This window comes from Mycotypha africana (assembly GCF_025528875.1).
Source record: "Mycotypha africana strain NRRL 2978 chromosome Unknown BDF20scaffold_11, whole genome shotgun sequence".
NCBI classification, from domain to species: domain Eukaryota; kingdom Fungi; phylum Mucoromycota; class Mucoromycetes; order Mucorales; family Mycotyphaceae; genus Mycotypha; species Mycotypha africana.
In genome coordinates this window covers 644,538-662,342 of record NW_026515735.1, presented here as the reverse complement: position 1 = coordinate 662,342, position 17,805 = coordinate 644,538, and the positions used below count along the sequence as shown (strand labels likewise).

Genomic DNA, 17,805 nt, shown 5'->3' with positions numbered 1-17,805 from the left:
AAAACCGAATATATTTGAGCTTCTATCTCTTCCTTTCTAGGCGCTCAGAGATATTTAGTCTGCCATCCGTTGAATGACTCTCAAATCAACAAATTCAGACTTTTCTTATAGGCTTACAGAAAGCATCTTGTCTGCCTCTACAAGCCAACCATCTACAGTTAACCTAAATGCCCATCATCATAATCAGAGTAAAACAGCAAGGCTTGTCACTAATTTGCCTCCGAATTCCGTTGTGGTACATCCGAAAGACAACGATTCAGCTTTCAATACTTATCTTGGGGACCATTTTAAGGAAGATGCGCAGGTCCTTTTAGATCGACTTAGTGTAATCACACCAGTTACATCATCTCGCAATAACAATAACAATAACAATAACGACCAGCGCAAAATCTCCAATGTCAATTTATGGACGTCCTTATCAAATAACGAAGCTGGTTCACAGCCAAGAAAGCTTGTCTCTATTAGAGACGATAATCCTTGGCATGATTATGATATAGTTTTCCAAGGCAACCATAAACCACCTTATCATGAAAGGCTGCGACACTCACCAGACAGTTTACATTCATTTGGTGCATTCCTATTCTTGTTTGGTTTTCTATGTCCGCCTTTGTGGTGGTTAGGCTCATTTTATCCCTTCAAGTGTAGAGGAGAAGAGACAGACAAAGACGTAGAAATGAAAATGATGAAGAAATGGAGAACGCTCAATAGGTTTTTATCGCTTGGATTCAGCACTTTATTAATAGTTGTTGTCATTATTCTTTTAGCGTTGTATAAAAGCTTCCGCGCATAAATGAAATATACTGATAGAGTATATGAACTATGAGACCGATTTCGAGACAGATCAATGAAATGTGATAAATGTATATGCTATGAGTACGTGAAGAGGCACAAAGAAAAATAAATTAAGAAATGCTGTAATACTTACATATGAGGTGTAGTGCCAAAAGTTAGAGTTGAGCAGAATGACACATTTGACAGAAAAAGTAGTGTTACTGAGGGCTTTTGGCAGTCTTGTTCATTTCTTTATATTTCTTACCCAAAAGGAGACAAAGAGAATATACTAGAACCAATCAAGCTCAGGTTTTAGTCATAACTTGGCTTCCTTTGCTTAACACCCAATAAGCAAATGGACAAAAAGTGTTAAGAGAGTTTGATAAATCAGCTGTATACATAATCTCGAGAGCACTCTTTTTTTCCAGTCTGAATAACTCACCTCTCAGATGAGGGCATTTCATTGGACGATTTCAATTTTTATTTCCAAAAAGTTAATGATACTATTTCAAATGGCATGGTCGTTTATTGTCCTGAACATGACTTTATTTTGGGTCAATTGACATCATTGTTGAACACACAACCCGACATTGAACTCAAATCGAAAACAAACAAAACGTAAATGTTGACAGCTATGCTTTTGAGCTGTCAAAATTGGCTTTGGTTTGTGCAACTTAGGGACCAAGGGTTTGCAGTATTCGCATTTTAGAGCTCAGATAAGACGTACTAGAGGAAGTACAGTAATTCAATATATCGTACGTAGCCAGTAGACTGATGTGTTCCAAAAGTCGCTGTCAATAATAGAATGAGGAGATAAAGTCTAACTACTGAACTACTCCTTATCAGCCATTTGCACTCGCTGCTTGTTTCGTTGTTACTCCTCAAGACAAACTTCTCCTAAGGCAACCTTAATTTCTGCTAACGGTCTTATAATTAGTATTCGGACGCAGCGAATGCTTTAAAAGAGATGTACAAGTTACTAATGGTCGATTAGGCCTTTTTTTTTTTCCCTTATCTTTTTACTCAAATATTTCTTACAGCAAGTCGATCCTTCTTACTACGCCCATTCATTCCTTTGAAATAATATATACAACTCAATCGATTACATTCTTGTTCAACAACTATATGAAATTTGGAATTATTCATACATTCGTTACTGGAAGCTGATAGCAATATATAACCAATCACAACAATATCCTGTCTTTATTATAAGTTTAAATGGTTCGTTTAGATTTCTTAAAGAACGAAGTCGGTGACGTTATTACAAAGACAGTAACAACACCATCAACATCATCAGAATCCAAAAGGAGCTTAAAGAAGAATGACAATAAGAAAAAAGACCCGAATGTAACGCGATCAAGCATGAAACATATAAACAATAACACATCACTTTTACCAACAATTACAGCTCCAAATACAATCGCCTCTTCTTCATCGCAAGATCGAGCATCATTACTTACGAGTGCATCTTCTCGCTTTGGCAAAAGTTTGTTGCCAAATTGGTTTAGCGGTGGTGGATTTACCGCAACAGAAGGCGACTCGACGAATAGCAAAACTGACCCAATGAGTCTAAAAGATAGACACATTTCTGTTGTTAGTCTATCTCCCTCCACAGTATCCATAGGGTCCGTTTCCTCAACAGGCACCATAACAAATGAAATGGACGCAAAGGATGTAACAAACACATTCGAGACACTATTGGTAAAAAAAGATGCAACATCTCTCACTTTATTGTCAAAAATAATATGTTCAGTCTTTTACTCTTTTCCATGTTTTATCAATTAGGATGAACTCAATATGAAAGATCTTAATCGCGAAAAGCTACGGCAGCTTTCTGAAGAGCAAAAGCTTTACTTATTACAGCAAAATCATCATTTGAAAGAAAGTAGCTCGAGTAGTTTTACTGGATCAAGAAAGTCCACACCTTTATCTACATCAACTTCATCTATTTTCAGCAGTAAGAAAGGTTCTCGACCAAAAACACTAAAGCGAAGTGAAACCAGTGTTACTAGTAGTAGTCGCGTTTTACTTGCCTTGAATACAAGTTCATCAAATACCATGAACAAACAAAACAATAATAGCGACGCCGCCAAATTTTCAAAAAGTCGACGGTCTTCTACCACTACTACTGCTATAAAGAGCCCCAAGACGAGCCATAAGGAAATAAAAAGTAGTAGTAGCAATGCCAATTTACCAAAAATGAATACGCCGTCAACAGATTTAAAATCAGTCATATCATCTCCTACAATTTCACAGCCGGCTTCATCAGCTTATATTCTACAAAGAAAGACGAGCGATAATAAGGAGTCAATATTATTAAATGAAGAGGAGGAGAAAAAACAAACACTATCTTCATTGAATAGAATGAACACAAACAGTCGAGCAACCACCTACAAATATGCCCGAAAAAATTTATCTTCCAGTGTTCGAAGTAATCGATCTAAAGTGGGTTCCATAGTGCTCGAATTCGATGCATTGGCCAATAAAACAGGAGAAGCTACCACGGATGAGTCTGCAGTCTGGTTATTGCTTAACAGTAAAAATACGGGTAGTGCTAATAACACACTTTCTCATCGCTTTAACACAAACAATATAAGCACCACCACCCACTCAATAAAATCACGTCCCGCCGTCAGTAAGATTTTTGCTTCGTCTAATAACAGCACGCACCATAACAACTCTTTGAAATCAGTTACTCCAGAGGTATCCACATCAACTTCTCTGTTGACAAACAGCTATGCATATCAGAGTTTGACAAAGAAGGATGGAGGTCGGTTATCTAATTTGGTCACAGCTTCTTTGACGATGACGGACGACTGCATGAAACGGAATAAAGATCGCAACAGTCCGTATTACTACGTTGAGCGTTTACGAAGCAGGTAAGAACAATAAAAATACAGAAAGAGCGGGGGGGGGGGAAACGTATGCTAGGAATATCCAGTGGTAAATTCATCTTTATTTTCTTATAACAGAACAGTATCTTCTGAAAACTTAACAAAGCATCTACAGTCTTTACGCATTACAATGGCTACAGGCAATGTATCTTGGATCAATGAATTCTTGTCGAGGCGCCATGGTGGGCTTGGAGCTCTAGAAAATGTTTTTGAAAAGTTACTCAATAAAAGGTCAAAGTAAGCGCACTTTCTACATAAAACTAATGACGAATGGCTGTCTTCATTCGCATCTAAATGTATTATTCTGTATTTAGAAAAAAGAACTTGTTGAAATTGACAGATAACGATAGCCAGTGCTTGTTCGAATGTATTAAATGCATTCGAGTGTTGTTGAATACGGCTGTAAGTGACCCCACCTGCCCCAACCCCCTCTTTTTCTTTAATGGAACTTATTCATTACATACTTATTACCTACAACCACTCCACCTCTTCTAACTCTAATCCACCGTTCCTTTCTTTTCCAATTTTCAAAATAATAAAAAAAGAAAACGATTCGATGGCTAACTAACTATACATCCCCTTTTCTCCATATAGCCTGGACTTCAACAAGTACTCTCGCGGCCTACTATACTTTACACACTGCTGCTTGCTCTACTTTCCTCATTGGCATCTATCAGCGTATATAACGCAGCCGGTACTTCTACTGCTAATTCATCATCTATCTTCAAGCGGTCATCATCTATCTCCTCCATTGGGTCACAGCTCATACCTTCGTTTTCCATGAACAGTATAAATAGTTTTGTCTTATCGCCGTCTCAATCAACTACTTCTACAACCAAAGAAGCGGCCATTTCTACAACCATCTCCTCAACAGGCAATCATACTACTTTCATCACTATTACTTTGTACAAGATATGCACATCTCTATTTGACATCTTTGCGTCGCTTTGTACCGTTTCGCCGTCTGCATATGATCTTGTACAAACTATCTTTTCTGAAGTAAAAGGTGAACTATACAGATTTGAGCGTATCTTTCAATATTTACATGATCTCGCAGATTTTTGGATAGAGCACCAGTATGCAACTGAAGAAGTACCTACTACCCCAATCCACGTGAAACGGCGTTCTGCTTGTTTAGATGATATACAGCAACATGACACAGTCCTCCTAGATTGTCTCAGTTCTGCCTTCACCCTGTTCAGCCATATTGTCCAGGCACCCGAATCTGTTGAACAACGAGTGGCACTGCGTAGTGAACTTGAAAGAAGAGGATATGAAGAACTGATAAAGAAGCTAGAGCGTAAAAAAGGTTATCTTTCAAGTGCTTTGGAGAAACAGATTGGTATTTATTTTCAAAACAAACAGTTGGATCAAAAAAAGCAACGAGTAGCCGAAAATTTTAAGCGACAAAGTCTTTTACAACTGTAAGTCATACACTATCTATGCAGCGAAGAAAACTATTGAGAAAAAAAAATTACTGATAGAAAACTTTATTAGACAACATGATGATGTTCTTGGTGCTGCTTTAAAGTTATATCAAAATGATATAGAAATTTATTACCTAGTTTTGGATAGCATGAGCGAACTGATCACTACAGGTTCAGATCAGTTATCAACCAATAAACAGCTAGTACACGATATTTGGAGTATTGTACATTTGTTTGTTAAACACCTAAAAACGGTACATAAAAGCGGTAAGTTAAAAAGTCATATTCTTTGAATGCGGTTATAGTAGCTTATACAGACAATTCATGCGCTTTTCTATCAAAGACGACTTTCATTCTGCTTTACAGCAATTTATTACATCAGCGCAGCCAATTGTAGGGAAACTAAGTTCATCAAAAGAAGAGACTGAAGCAAAGCGTCGCATATCACTGGATATCAGCTCATGCATCACAACGCCGTCGAAAGGACATAATAGCAATGATGAAGATGTGGAAGGACTAAGAAACATGGTAGAGGAACTTAAAGCAAATTTACAGGAATGTCAGGAAGTGACAGCCAAGATTCGACGAGAAAAGAACGACTTACTTATGAAAGTATCCAAAGCACTAGCCGACGTTAAAGAGAGAGATGACCGTATAATTCAATTAGAAAATTTGAAAAAAGACGACTCACCCAGTAACAACACATTTTGTTTCGATGAGACTGAGCAAAAACTCATGGATGCTACTCCTCCACCGCCCCCACCACCGCCTCCACCTCCACCACCGCTGGCACCCAGCTATTATCAACAATCCCCAGCTACTCTAAACATTGGCATAGAAAAGATAGACGGTCTGCAACAGTCAACGTTGAAACGTAGAAGACCTATAGTTCATAATCCTGCTCAACGAGCTTCTCGATATCTACACCCCTTAGCATTAAATCTGTGCTTTCCTGACCTGAAATCACTTCATGAGAATAGCACACATAACGCTGGTCTTCTGTCACCAACATCACCAAAATCTCCAGTATCATCTATATCGGCAATGTCGCCCGCTTATGTGCATATTCGCGATGACCAACATTTGTTATCCATGAGTCACAACTCATCACAACCATCACAGACGGATATTGTTATGAAGCAATTTTTCTGGTCCAAATTGTCTTCTGATAAAATTGAAAACACCGTGTGGGGTGAATTGTTGAAATCATCAAATAGACTACCTACTCCAGATACTAGCAGCGTTGAAAGCAGTGACTGCAGTAGTAGTGATGAGGATGATTCCATTTCCACGGCTACTGCTTCTGCTGAAATTGGTCAGCAAAACTTGTTGAATCTGCAACTTGATACAGTTGAGCTGGAGCGTTTATTCAAAAAGACAGCAAGCGCTGCTAATGCATCTACCAATAACATCATCCAAGCAACTTCTTCAGCAGCAAAAACTATCACTACCTTTTCAGGTAATGAAATGTTACGCAAGCAAAACAAAGTAACTTTATTGGAATTCAACAGAGCCAACAATATCGCCATTATGCTGGCAAAGATAAAATACGCTTATTCAGAAATTCGTGATGCTATCTGGAACATTGATGACCATAGCCTGACTATCGATAATTTGATAGCCATTCGTCAATATATACCTACGAAGGAAGAGATTGAGATTGTCAAAGAGTATCAAGGTGATACTGAGATGTTAGGTAATGCGGAACGTTACTTTAGGTCTATCATGTATATACCGCGACTAGCGGACAGGGTCAGTTGTATGATTTTCCGTCGACGTTTCAGATCTGAATTGGAAGAATTATTACCTAAGTTAGACGCCATTCAAATGGCTATTACAGAACTTAGAATGAGCGAGAAGTTTAAGCATATTTTAAAGGTAACAAATTTTGCCTAATTATGTAAAGTAGACTGTTTATTCTAACTGTTTGAATGACCATTATCCTGTAGACTGTACTGGCCATTGGCAATCATCTCAATAACAAAACCATTCGAGGAAATGCATGTGGTTTCCATCTCGAAGCATTATTGAAGGTAATCTGAGTGAATCTAAAAAGTTCTGTTGTTATTGTTGGTTTAACCAAAGCGTTTTCATGAATCTCAGATGAGAGATACAAAGGCAGAAGGGGAGGGAATGGGCAATGTGCCTACTTTGCTCCATTATTTGGTGCACTTCCTGTCAAGGTCAAACGGCAACGTCGTCAATGTTAAACAAGATATGCCACACTTACAAGAAGCAGCTAGATGTAAATATAAAATACGTTTTTTGCTGCGTATGAGGGAACTCAAAGTGAAATTCTCGTTCTTTATAGTATCTTTCTCTGCTTTAAACGCTTGCGTTAATTCACTCAGCAGCAGCTTATCTCAAGTGAAAGATGAACTTAGCGTAAACAGAAAACGAAAACCGTCGGAACTTCAGATTGATAGGTTTGCCGAAGCGATGGAGGAATTCACATTAGAAGCAGAGCCTATTATCAGTGATTTAAAGGTGATGACAAATGATATTCAGGATAAATTGAAAGAGTTGATCTTGTTCTATGGTGAAGATCCAAACGCTATTGATTCCGAAGACTTTTTTGACATCATAGCAACTTTCTTAGGATCTTTTGAGGTAAGCTAAAAAGTCTATATGGTACACTGTCGTTTTGAGTGTACCAATTGAGCTTCTCTTTTTTATTATAGAAAGCGCAAACGGAAATACATGAAGCTAAAGAACGAGCATTACGACGACAACGACAAATAGACATGCAATTGAAGGTAAGCTTGCATACATTATATCGGTATTCATTTTTTTTTTTTTGTGGAAGTGACATTCTTATGCAATGCTATATATAGAGACGGCAACAGCAACAACAACAACAACAACAGCAATTATCTACAGTAACAACGAGCCTCAACGGATCACTGCTTACCAACACCTCGCTCAATTATTTTGAGCTTCAAGAACCTCAGAGTTTCGAACAAATACTAAAAGAGCTCAAGACTGCTCTCAAGCCTAGCGGTGAATAAGGCATATTAGTATAGTTGTAGCAATAAGGGCATAATATCGGAATAAGAAATAAACTCATTAGGTGGATGAATAACAAAAAGCTTTCTACACTAGGAATTTATGATTCGTTACTCTTTTTCCTTTCTCTTTTCCCTTCTCCCTTTTTTTGTCCCTTTTAGATAACATTATATATAAACAATAAACAATATATTAGTAGCAGTAATATAAATGTATAGCTCCTCAGCTTCAACATTGGAAGCAAAAGTAGTCATCTTAGGAAGTCAAGGTGAGCTGAACAATTAACTATAAACGCATCTCAGGAACTTGAAACACAGCCTATAATTCAACAGCTAACAACTCATCAATTTGACGAACAAAAAAAAAGGTGTAGGTAAAACTTCTCTTGTTATACGATATATAGAAAGGACATTCTCGCCAAACTCGACGTCGACAATTGGTGCTTCTTTCATGACCAAAAAACAGTAGGTTATTCGACTAATGTTCGATCACAAATTGCAATTTTGATTCGAACATCTTTACTGCTTTTAAATTTGCATATCCTAGAACAGTAGACGATTGTAAGGTCAGGCTGCAAATTTGGGATACAGCTGGACAAGGTAAAAGCATCAAAGGACAAATGATTAGCTTAAACAACAGAGGAAAGGTTGATTGATAAGGGTCTATGGATATAGAAAGATTTCGAGCAATGGCTCCTATGTATTACAGAGGTGCTCAAGCAGCTTTATTGGTTTATGATATCACATCACAAGACAGTTTTGAAGAGTTATCTTCTTGGATTGAAGGTAAACTGCGTAGAATTGGTGCGAAACATAAGTCGAGTATACAGACTGAACATGCTCCTTTCCTATATCATAAAAAAGAGTTAAAACGGAATATGACCGAAGAGCTTGTTATATTAGTAGCAGCTAACAAATTAGACTTAGCACAGAATAGAAGGGAAGTATCATATGATGAAGCGCAGAAATATATCACACGTGCCCTAGGACCAGAGGCATTAATCTATGAAGTATCAGCCAAAGAAGATGACGGTAAAATGGTTTAGATTCTTCATAAGAAAAATTGGTAGTTCAACTATTGACGCACTACTATACATAGGCCAAATTGAGGATTTGTTTATACACATAGCACGAACACTTGTCGAACGTAAACAGTACATGCCGTCAGCCAAACGGAAAGCATCAACTTATTTGCCCTTGGAAGAGGAACCGAACACCGCCAAGTCATCCTGCTGTGGCTTCTGACGGTATTGCTTCTCCCTCCCCTTCTTAACTATTTAAAAGATATCCTGCTTCTACTTACCCGTCCATTTCTATAACCGTACATTTATAATGCCATATAATTCGTCATTCCTCCTCGCATATTTATATCAAACTTCCTAACCCTTCTCCTCCCTTTTTCTATTTTTCATATGAATCAATGCTTAATTGTATGTCTGTTGGGTATACAGAATAATCAGTTATTGTATTACATTGATTTCGCTTGTTATTTCTGATCGTATGTGCACAGATCTACAATTTTTATCAATCGTTAATATATTTTTAATAAAGCGGGATCAACATAATTCTTCTCGTTTGCTAAAAGACACGAGAATCATGAAATCCTCAACGTATATAAAGAGGAAAATGAGGGAATTATCTCATACGAAAAACTTCACGTCTATTTCATGAACAACTACTGCCAAAAGTTACGTTTGCTATGCATGCTTCTCTGTATTGCACAGTCTTTTCTCGTTGTTAACGCTGGTTCGTTGAGTGGCTCGGCAGTAATCACACCTCAAGATTACTATGGACTTCGTAAGTGCATATTCTTTATCTTGTTTTTTAATGGATTCTTGTTTAACAATTGTTTGTCTTTCATCAGCTGCTAAAGCCCTTGCTAACAATCCTCCTGCTTGCGGAATGCCTTATAACCAACTAAATCTGGCCTTAATTACTGCTGTCGAAAAAATGGATACTTCGTCCACTTGTAATCAGTGTTTAAAGGTTGTAAACACACGTAAACCCTCTGTTTTTATTTACGTGTTAGCTGTTGATTTAGGTGGAAGCGGTTTGGATGTAAGTGAGCAAAACCTTATAATAGCAGTGCTATTATAATAAACCAAATGAGGTATCCATATCTATCCTAACTTATTATATACCTATTTTGTAGCTAAGTATACCTGCCTTCAATTACCTGTTCAATCAAAGTTACGATGCGTCTCCCGCAAGCTGGTCTACGGTAGATTCTTCTTATTGCGAAGGTATATATACACCAGGGAAGGTCAATACCAGACAAGGAATTGCTGCCACTGTCGGTGTAATATCAAGTAAAACAAGTACAAGATCTTCTACTACTCAGGTTTCGAAAACTACCACTGTCAGTGTAACATCGAGTACAAAAAAGATAAGATCCTCTACTAATAAGGTTTCGAAAACCACTACAACCTCTAACAAAAGAACGAGCACGACAAAAACTAGACGCTCTTCTACCGTTGTCAACAAGCGAAGAACTAAGAGAAAGTTCAAGCCGGCTACTACTTTCAATGATAAGAAAAGAAGGAAGCAACATGGGAGGCACAATTTAAACGACCTTTGGATTTAAACAACCAAATAGATCTCACACACACAATTAGCAATTGAAATATGACAAAATCCTTAAACAGTAAATGCTGGCCGATATTGGTAAAACAATTTAATGTCACTTTGCAATATTTATAAATGACATTTGTATAACAATTCTTAAGTGTTTAAATAAATCTGTAACATTACAAACTATTTCATTTCACAAAATACTCATCGAGCAATGTAAGCACCGCGCACTTCTTAATGTATTCAGACTTCGGACTCTGAGATATATTATCTTCCATAGATGTTCAAAATTGCGGATACTATACTTTATTATTATTAGAAAGGGAGGGTTTAAGGTTTGTAGGTAAAGAGGGTCTACTGTTACTGCCAGCATTATTATTTATGCCGTCATTGAGTTCCGTCACTGCTGTTGATGACAAACGGAAAGAACCTGTATTTCCACCTTGCTGTCGATAAAATATTCTATTAGCTACAAGTGCTGAAGCCGAGGTTGTTAACGAGGACGTAGAAGCGCGTTGTTGCAATTGTTGTTGATAATAGGGCCGCTGCTGTTGTTGCTGCTGCTGCTGCTGAACTTGCCGATTCTCTTCCGTGAGATTATCATATACTACTGCTTGTGCTCCATCCACTGCCGGATTTTCTATTTGATTAGGCTTATGGACAGCAGAATGATTGGTTGCCAGCGCTGAGCTGGTTGGGCTGTTTAATGGACTATTACTTTGGTCATAATTAACAGTACCCGTGAAAAATCCTCGCGGAGGTATTATACTATCATGAATAGTGGCTGTAGCAGCAGTTTCAGACGACGTGTCCGCTGCCATAGCTGTTGACGTCACAATTTGACCTCCTCCTACTGTTGGTGTTCCGATAATGGGTGGAGACGTAGTCAATCCGTCTCCAGTGTAATAATAATGGATTGGCAACAAATTACCTGTACTTGAAATGTTTGTCGTTATTATAGGAGTTGTTGGAGCAGCTGACATTGGTGTCGAACTATGACAGATCGAATCATCAAAAGGTGTAGCTGATTGCAATGGCGGCTGTAAAGAGTTATCAAACAAGTTTGTACTGTACCTTTGATACTCTTTGTGTAGTTGGGGTAAATTACTATGGCTGATATTGTTGCTGTCGTTAAGAAAGTCATGGTTTGTGATTTCGAACATAGTGCTAGTTGATTGCTGATGGCGCATTATATTTTCGTTACTTTCAGATATATGTTTCTGTTGTAATGATGGGTTTCGATTTTTTTTTCTCCATTTGTGAATAGTAAATAATATACAGCTTAGTGAAAGAACAATCTATGTACATAGAGTTTCGCTTAGAAGAGTTTGTTTAAAATTATCAATTTTAGAATGTACAGCCCTCACCCCTAGAACTGAACCGATAGATATGCCTATGATAGCCTTGTCACTCAACATGTTATTTTTGTTGATATCGTTGCTAACTGGAGAGCTTGGCGTAGCTGTGGGCGCTAAAGTGAATGATTTCACCCAGGTTGCAGACGCAGAAAGTACCAAGAAATAGACATCATTGGTTACCAATCCCATTTCATTGACACCAAATAATACAATCAATGTGTTGTTCCTGCATAAAACAGCTATCATTATATGTTAATAGTGGTTGAGTTGAGAAAAGCGCAAGTTAGCAACGTTTCATACCAGAGTGACCAAATCGAGGGCCTGCACCCAATTCCGGTTGGTTTTCATTAATTTTTGTATACTCTAATGTTTGCGTATCGAAGATGTACAGATAATCTGGCACTGCTGTTGGATCTATTTCAATATCGAATTGAGAGGTATTTTGTTAAAAATGAGGTAAGTTCACACCTATGTCAAAGTGCATTACTTACGTTTCTCGTTGCCTTCATCCGTCGCTCCACCATAAATCAGAATTTTATCTGTTCCGGGTACTACAGAGATGAACAATATGATTAAGTCGCGATTGTATTGCAATCTGTGTTTGTTTTCAAAGAGAAATCACTCACTCAAATTTGCTGTATGCATATAACGAGAAGAAACAGTTGCAGCTGAAGGGCTCTGTTGTAATGACCAGGTTCCTTTGATTGTGTTATAAATAAGAATATCATTCATCGACACGAGTTGATAATAAGGTACGATTCGCACAGTACGAGAAATGCTGTTTGTAATGTTTTTATTGGAAGCGTCAGTTGCGTTTGCGGTTCTAATTCTTCCTCCTATATAGAATATATAGGTTCCGTCACGAGACAATGTAGCTGTGTGTCCAAAACGTGGCAAAATGCCTGGGGGTAAAGGTTCGGAAACGTTTCCCCATTGAAAATTCTGTGATCGTGATTTTAGTATCCAAGAACTTCATGTACAAGACAGCAATGATACATCTTTAAAAAAAAAAACGTGAAGTTAAAATACCTTGCTGTAATCTAACATAGTACTTGCGGTAACCTGAGCGCCTGGGTACTGCCCACTGATAGAAATTTACTTATGGTTAGTCTGTAATAATAATCCTTTTACACTAGGTAGACATATGCTATACCTTAAACCTCCCCAAAAGTATATGCGTTTTTGGTTAGGCACTTTGACGGCTGTTCCCATGTAGCTTTATGATATACGTGTAAGTGGATAGAAGATGCATCAGTAATAGGCAAATGCAAAATGCATGCTCGCTCTTCCCCGTACATTTTTTGAGGGTATATACAAGCAAAGGCTTACATTGCGCTGTTATTAAATAATTCACGCTGGCTGTTATCAACCGTCGACCAGTGATTTGTCTCTAGATCAAATATGCGAGTTATATTTGTCACATTGGGAGCATTAGTGAATCCACCATCAAATAGATACTGTGTGTCAGATATAGTATTAATAGTTGCAGCCATCACTGGTTCTGTAATATAGTCTGCAGGATTATTTTGTATTGTGGTCCATTTTGTAGATATCTCATCAAGAACTAAATTCTGTGTTAAATCGAGATAGTGATGCTCGTCGAGAGCTCTTTTCGCTCGTATGTCACCTAACGGCACGTAGCCACCTGAATAGCAATACACTTTGTTGTCTAAAAATACGCATGCTATTATGATGTTATTGTTTGTATAGAGAGTAATTGATCTTGTTATTCAAAAACTAATTGAGACATTTTCACTATCTTTTCACTTACAAGATTTATAGGTTGGAGTTATAGAAGCTGCCTCAACTAAGCAATTGATAGTAGTACATGAATAGAAGTAGAACGCAAAAGATAGTACGAAAGAGAATGCCATGAGAATGAATTTTATATGCACAGATTCTATAAGTTTTGTCTATAATTACAAATTTACAATGTGAGAGAAGAAAGAGCAATAAAAAAGAAGAGAAAGAAGTGGGTTATTTGCAGACAGTGAAAGAGAGCGGTCATAAAAAGGAACAAAATCCTATTGTTTAGATTGCTGATCACTCAAAAGCAGGACAGTTTTAGCACTTATTTAAGTTTTAAATCTGCAAACGGAGCTACACATCCCACATGAACCGTTCTTTATTTATACTTACTACTATTCTAGGCAACCCAAAAGAACGAGTGCATGAAGTAGCAATAAAGTTACATAATAACTACCGTTTTATGGGCTCATCAAGCTGAATGCAGCAGGGTTCAATGGTTACTGCTTGAATACACTTGATAGTTATAGAAACCTTCTGTACCTGATAATTTTGGATTGTGCTGGAAACTTTATTGCTACAGACAGAGGATGATCGGAGCCTGTTTGGGCATGTTTGGGATAAACATAAACTATTTACAGCTCTTTTTTTTTTTTGCTAACTTAGTTGACCCACCTTTCCTATGTACATATTCCTTTGTATAGGAGGAAATGACACAAGGAAGACGTTTCACGAAGGAAGACCATTCACTCCTCATATTATTATATTCTCTCAAACATGTGGCTACCAGCCACAAGCAAATTCTTGTTCATTTTCCTTTTTGGACCTTACTTTATCGCTTATGATACTCAGAGGACACGCTTTTATGGAGTTGATGAGTTTGAACGAGATTGTCTGAATTAGTATTATTCAAATAAAGTTGGTACTTCCTGATCTGCCCCTTGATTTTTGTTTGATAGAATTGGGAAAAATGTTTAAACCTGTTTCACTTTAATATAATTCAGGCTTTAACTAATTAATGAAAGGTCCATAAACGGACCAAATGTCAATGGTGTCATAGCATGTTTATTGTTGTATAAACCCTTATGAGTCCTTTCTCTTTTAAATCTAGTCAATGTCCATATCGGAGCCTCCATCATCTTCTATCAAACTATCAGCCTGACTACTCGTTTGAGACCGTAAGCGTCCTTGTTTACTCAAAAGTCGAGCACGGATTTCGGAGACTTTTAAGGGGGCCCTTTTTACAAATCCTGGTGTAGGTATATGACGGTAATCAATAGTCTGTTTTTGCCAGTCGCACATATCATGCCAATCTTTGTCTCTCATCATGATCGTATGCTCAAATTTAGTTAGTGTCACTTTTTGATTACTGATATTGATGGTTCGAGTATTCTATAATCCAGTTGTTCGAGAAAAATGTAACAGTGTTAAATAAGCTTGCTTTACTTTTTGGCTATAAGACTGTCCAAACTACTACTTTACCAATGCATTTAATCTCTTAACCTTATCTTGTTGTCGTTTGGCTTGTAAGTGTTGATTGAATTCCCTCAACTGTTTCATTCTTTCTTCACTTGCGATCCGTTCTTTCTCCAATCTAATTCTTTCATTACGTTCCCATTTTTCTTGTTCTTCACGTTTCTACAATAACAGGGAAATAACAGGCAATGTTACATCAAAATGTAAATCAGTAATCAGAAAACGTCTACTATTGTACCTGTTGCTCCTTCAATTTTTTTTCGTTATGGATTTGATTATATACTGCATTGATGTCAAATGCGGGTAATGCAGGTTCTTTTGGTTTGGGTGGGGGCGCAGTTGGTGGTGAAGATGCTTTCTTGATTGCGGTGGCTACTTGTGATGATTGTGGTTTTGAAATAGCAAGAGCAGTTCTTCTATTACCATTCAAATTTGAGGCTTTTTTCACATCTGCCCTTTTCTCATTTGCAGCAGGTGGTACATTGTTGATAGCTAATTTGGGGTTTGGAAGTTCTTTACTCAAGGCTAGACCGGATGCCTTTGCTGCTGGGTTTGGTTTATCCTCTTCTTTTTTATCATCCTTGGGTTTAACAGATAATTTGAGTCGTAATATAGGACGACTTATCGCTTCCTTATTTTCACTTGTTGCTGTATCACTGGAGGTGCTCGTTATTACAGTGGCATTATCGGTCGTTGCTATAGCGGATGAATTATTATTCGAATTAAGTGCATCTGATAGACTATCATCTATCGTTTTGGCTGTAGTATGAGGTTTATGTTTATTTGTTGGTAGTAGTTGATGTGCTGACGGTGATCCTTCGTCAGCCGCCGAGGGAATATATTCGGTATCTATATCTGTGGTATAGAAGAATAAGCATAAATATAAACTCTTTCTACCCGCAAAACAATCAGTGTATAATGATCATACCTGATGTTTTCCTCTTCTTCACATTTTTCGTTGATACTGAGGAAGAATTTGACGTCCCTTTTTGACCATCCCCTGATGTCCGTGCTAGTAACTTCTTCCACTGTTTCTCAAAGTTAACCTCAAATTCCTTTCCTAGTTTGTGAACTAAATGACCCGGTGGATTGTAAGCATAACAGTTTTGAAACATCAAACGAATGTCTGCAATTAATTCATCTTGATGTGTATATTGATTGTCGTAAAGTTTTTTCTCGTAGGTTGACATGTCCATGGGATTTTTTATAACATCGTAATAATCAGTAGCCTGTGTGATCTCGGTATTGACAGGTTCTCGGAAGGGCCAGTTGTAATGCTGATGCCTAGGCTTTTTCAATTCTTTTACTATAGCTTCACACCGTTTATATTGATCATCAGGCATCTTTCGCTGCTGCTGTTCGTTAATACTCTTTTGGCTGGATAATGGGGACTCTTTATTATTTGCTCGTAATGATAATTTCACTTGTAGTGGTTTGGCAGAAGTAGGCACAGGTGAAGATGTCGTTGTATTTGTCATTACTGTATCAGGAGGTGTTGATTGCTGTGGCTGTGATGGATATATAGTATCTGTTTTCTGCGGATTAACCTAAGACAATAAAACGAAAATGAATAAGATAAAGGTAGCACTAAGAATGCGAGCTGTAAAGCATGTAAATAACGCAAGCTTATTGTATTTACCGTATTGTCGTTACTTGTTATTGTAGCATTGGATGAAACTGTGGAGGTTGAAGTTACTGTTGGCTCAACTTTTCCATTTGTTGTCATGGCTGGTGTGAGTCTCGTAGGCTCTTTTTTTACATGCTTGTGGTATTGTTCTTCTAGTCTCTTGGCATCTTGCGTTACGGGATCTCCAGGGTTGTTGTATAGATAACAATTGTCAAAGACAAGCTCAATATCTTCTTTAAATTGATCCATTGTGACATATTTGCCTGCTGATAGCTTTTTTTCGACTGTTCCCAAATCCATTGGTCTCTTAATGATGTCGAAGTAATCAGGAATATTGTAAAATACAGGATCAACAGGCTGGTTGAAGGCAACAGCATACTTGTTCCTTCTCAATGCTCTGATTGTTTGTTTACACCATTTTTTCTCTGAAGCACTCATAATAATAGACGGTGTTGGTTCATTTTGTGCTGATTCAAGAGTATTAACTTCGTTTCTTTTTTTGTCGTTGTTAGATTCTTTCATTTTAAATGAAAACAAAGGAAAAAACGAACTTACAGTTCTGTATCGTTAGCATCGTCAAAGGATCTCTTTCGGATAGCATCGGTCATGATCTAATATATACTGATTCTGCAGATCCCTTCACAAGCTATAAAACGAATCTTCAAGAACAAACAAAACTGAGGAAAAGAAAAAAAAAAAAAAAATAATTTTCCTGGTAGGTTTGCATGCAATTTGGGAATTGTGAAAAGAAAAAAGCAAGCTAGCAGAATTTAATACTCAGCCTTTTTTTTTTTTTTTGATTTGGTCGCGTTCTTTCACATTGGACAGGCCAGACAAATTGTTCCGTCTCTACTATTTAATGATTTTAGAAAGTGTCAAGTTAAGTCTTCTCTAATATTAGGAATAAAACCTAGCAAAATGTGCATGTTG

At 37.5% G+C, this 17,805-nt stretch overlaps 7 protein-coding genes across 7 annotated transcripts; 4 read left to right on the top strand and 3 right to left on the bottom strand.

The window, feature by feature from the left end:
- Window positions 1-26: 26 nt before the first annotated feature.
- Window positions 27-827, top strand: BDF20DRAFT_893274 (uncharacterized protein). Its single transcript, XM_053082339.1, has one exon. It carries the CDS (start codon window positions 74-76, stop codon window positions 788-790), a length of 717 nt encoding a protein of 238 aa, XP_052932332.1. The 5' UTR covers window positions 27-73; the 3' UTR covers window positions 791-827.
- A 965-nt stretch (window positions 828-1,792) lies between these two features.
- BDF20DRAFT_980767 (uncharacterized protein) lies at window positions 1,793-8,200 on the top strand. Its single transcript, XM_053085122.1, has 12 exons — window positions 1,793-2,472; window positions 2,557-3,650; window positions 3,744-3,902; window positions 3,980-4,067; window positions 4,260-5,089; window positions 5,163-5,359; window positions 5,436-6,970; window positions 7,042-7,125; window positions 7,196-7,337; window positions 7,404-7,702; window positions 7,774-7,848; window positions 7,927-8,200. Exons 1-12 carry the CDS (start codon window positions 1,990-1,992, stop codon window positions 8,098-8,100), a joined length of 5,160 nt encoding a protein of 1,719 aa, XP_052932331.1. The 5' UTR covers window positions 1,793-1,989; the 3' UTR covers window positions 8,101-8,200.
- A 267-nt stretch (window positions 8,201-8,467) lies between these two features.
- Window positions 8,468-9,143, top strand: BDF20DRAFT_826646 (small GTPase superfamily; the record flags this gene model as incomplete). Its single annotated transcript, XM_053078090.1, has 4 exons — window positions 8,468-8,562; window positions 8,645-8,697; window positions 8,773-8,883; window positions 8,962-9,143. Coding segments are annotated over 4 exons (441 nt in total), but the record flags the coding sequence as incomplete, so codon positions are not given.
- Window positions 9,144-9,433: 290 nt separating this feature from the next.
- On the top strand, window positions 9,434-10,786 carry BDF20DRAFT_145052 (uncharacterized protein). Its single transcript, XM_053074784.1, has 3 exons — window positions 9,434-9,894; window positions 9,962-10,155; window positions 10,250-10,786. The coding sequence occupies exons 1-3, from the start codon at window positions 9,765-9,767 to the stop codon at window positions 10,679-10,681; spliced, it is 756 nt and encodes a 251-aa protein (XP_052932329.1). The 5' UTR covers window positions 9,434-9,764; the 3' UTR covers window positions 10,682-10,786.
- Window positions 10,787-10,871: 85 nt separating this feature from the next.
- Window positions 10,872-12,182, bottom strand: BDF20DRAFT_144987 (uncharacterized protein). The gene has a single exon (XM_053074782.1). The coding sequence runs from the start codon at window positions 11,856-11,858 to the stop codon at window positions 10,968-10,970; it is 891 nt and encodes a 296-aa protein (XP_052932328.1). The 5' UTR covers window positions 11,859-12,182; the 3' UTR covers window positions 10,872-10,967.
- On the bottom strand, window positions 11,504-14,290 carry BDF20DRAFT_145003 (uncharacterized protein). The gene is made up of 9 exons (XM_053074783.1): window positions 14,166-14,290; window positions 13,798-13,939; window positions 13,356-13,710; window positions 13,180-13,242; window positions 13,056-13,110; window positions 12,653-12,968; window positions 12,518-12,577; window positions 12,327-12,440; window positions 11,504-12,265 (listed from the first exon to the last, which is right to left on the bottom strand). Exons 2-9 carry the CDS (start codon window positions 13,898-13,900, stop codon window positions 11,967-11,969), a joined length of 1,365 nt encoding a protein of 454 aa, XP_052932327.1. The 5' UTR covers window positions 13,901-13,939; window positions 14,166-14,290; the 3' UTR covers window positions 11,504-11,966.
- Window positions 14,291-14,812: 522 nt separating this feature from the next.
- BDF20DRAFT_144985 (Bromodomain-containing protein) lies at window positions 14,813-17,572 on the bottom strand. The gene is made up of 5 exons (XM_053074781.1): window positions 16,888-17,572; window positions 16,177-16,795; window positions 15,487-16,103; window positions 15,255-15,410; window positions 14,813-15,164 (listed from the first exon to the last, which is right to left on the bottom strand). Exons 1-5 carry the CDS (start codon window positions 17,395-17,397, stop codon window positions 14,880-14,882), a joined length of 2,187 nt encoding a protein of 728 aa, XP_052932326.1. The 5' UTR covers window positions 17,398-17,572; the 3' UTR covers window positions 14,813-14,879.
- Window positions 17,573-17,805: the final 233 nt, after the last annotated feature.

Coding starts and splice junctions, on each gene's coding strand:
- BDF20DRAFT_145003 (XM_053074783.1), bottom strand. CDS start 13,900: ATGGCATTCTCTTTCGTACTATCTTTTGCGTTCTACTTCTATTCATGT. Junction 13,711..13,797: donor AACTCCAACCTATAAATCTT/GTAAGTGAAAAG, acceptor ACATCATAATAG/CATGCGTATTTTTAGACAAC. Junction 13,111..13,179: donor TACTTTTGGGGAGGTTTAAG/GTATAGCATATG, acceptor AATTTCTATCAG/TGGGCAGTACCCAGGCGCTC.
- BDF20DRAFT_893274 (XM_053082339.1), top strand. CDS start 74: ATGACTCTCAAATCAACAAATTCAGACTTTTCTTATAGGCTTACAGAA.
- BDF20DRAFT_145052 (XM_053074784.1), top strand. CDS start 9,765: ATGAACAACTACTGCCAAAAGTTACGTTTGCTATGCATGCTTCTCTGT. Junction 9,895..9,961: donor TCAAGATTACTATGGACTTC/GTAAGTGCATAT, acceptor GTCTTTCATCAG/CTGCTAAAGCCCTTGCTAAC. Junction 10,156..10,249: donor TAGGTGGAAGCGGTTTGGAT/GTAAGTGAGCAA, acceptor CCTATTTTGTAG/CTAAGTATACCTGCCTTCAA.
- BDF20DRAFT_980767 (XM_053085122.1), top strand. CDS start 1,990: ATGGTTCGTTTAGATTTCTTAAAGAACGAAGTCGGTGACGTTATTACA. Junction 3,903..3,979: donor TTACTCAATAAAAGGTCAAA/GTAAGCGCACTT, acceptor TTCTGTATTTAG/AAAAAAGAACTTGTTGAAAT. Junction 6,971..7,041: donor AGTTTAAGCATATTTTAAAG/GTAACAAATTTT, acceptor ATTATCCTGTAG/ACTGTACTGGCCATTGGCAA.
- BDF20DRAFT_144985 (XM_053074781.1), bottom strand. CDS start 17,397: ATGAAAGAATCTAACAACGACAAAAAAAGAAACGAAGTTAATACTCTT. Junction 15,411..15,486: donor AAAAATTGAAGGAGCAACAG/GTACAATAGTAG, acceptor CTGTTATTGTAG/AAACGTGAAGAACAAGAAAA. Junction 15,165..15,254: donor TTAAGAGATTAAATGCATTG/GTAAAGTAGTAG, acceptor ACTGGATTATAG/AATACTCGAACCATCAATAT.
- BDF20DRAFT_144987 (XM_053074782.1), bottom strand. CDS start 11,858: ATGCGCCATCAGCAATCAACTAGCACTATGTTCGAAATCACAAACCAT.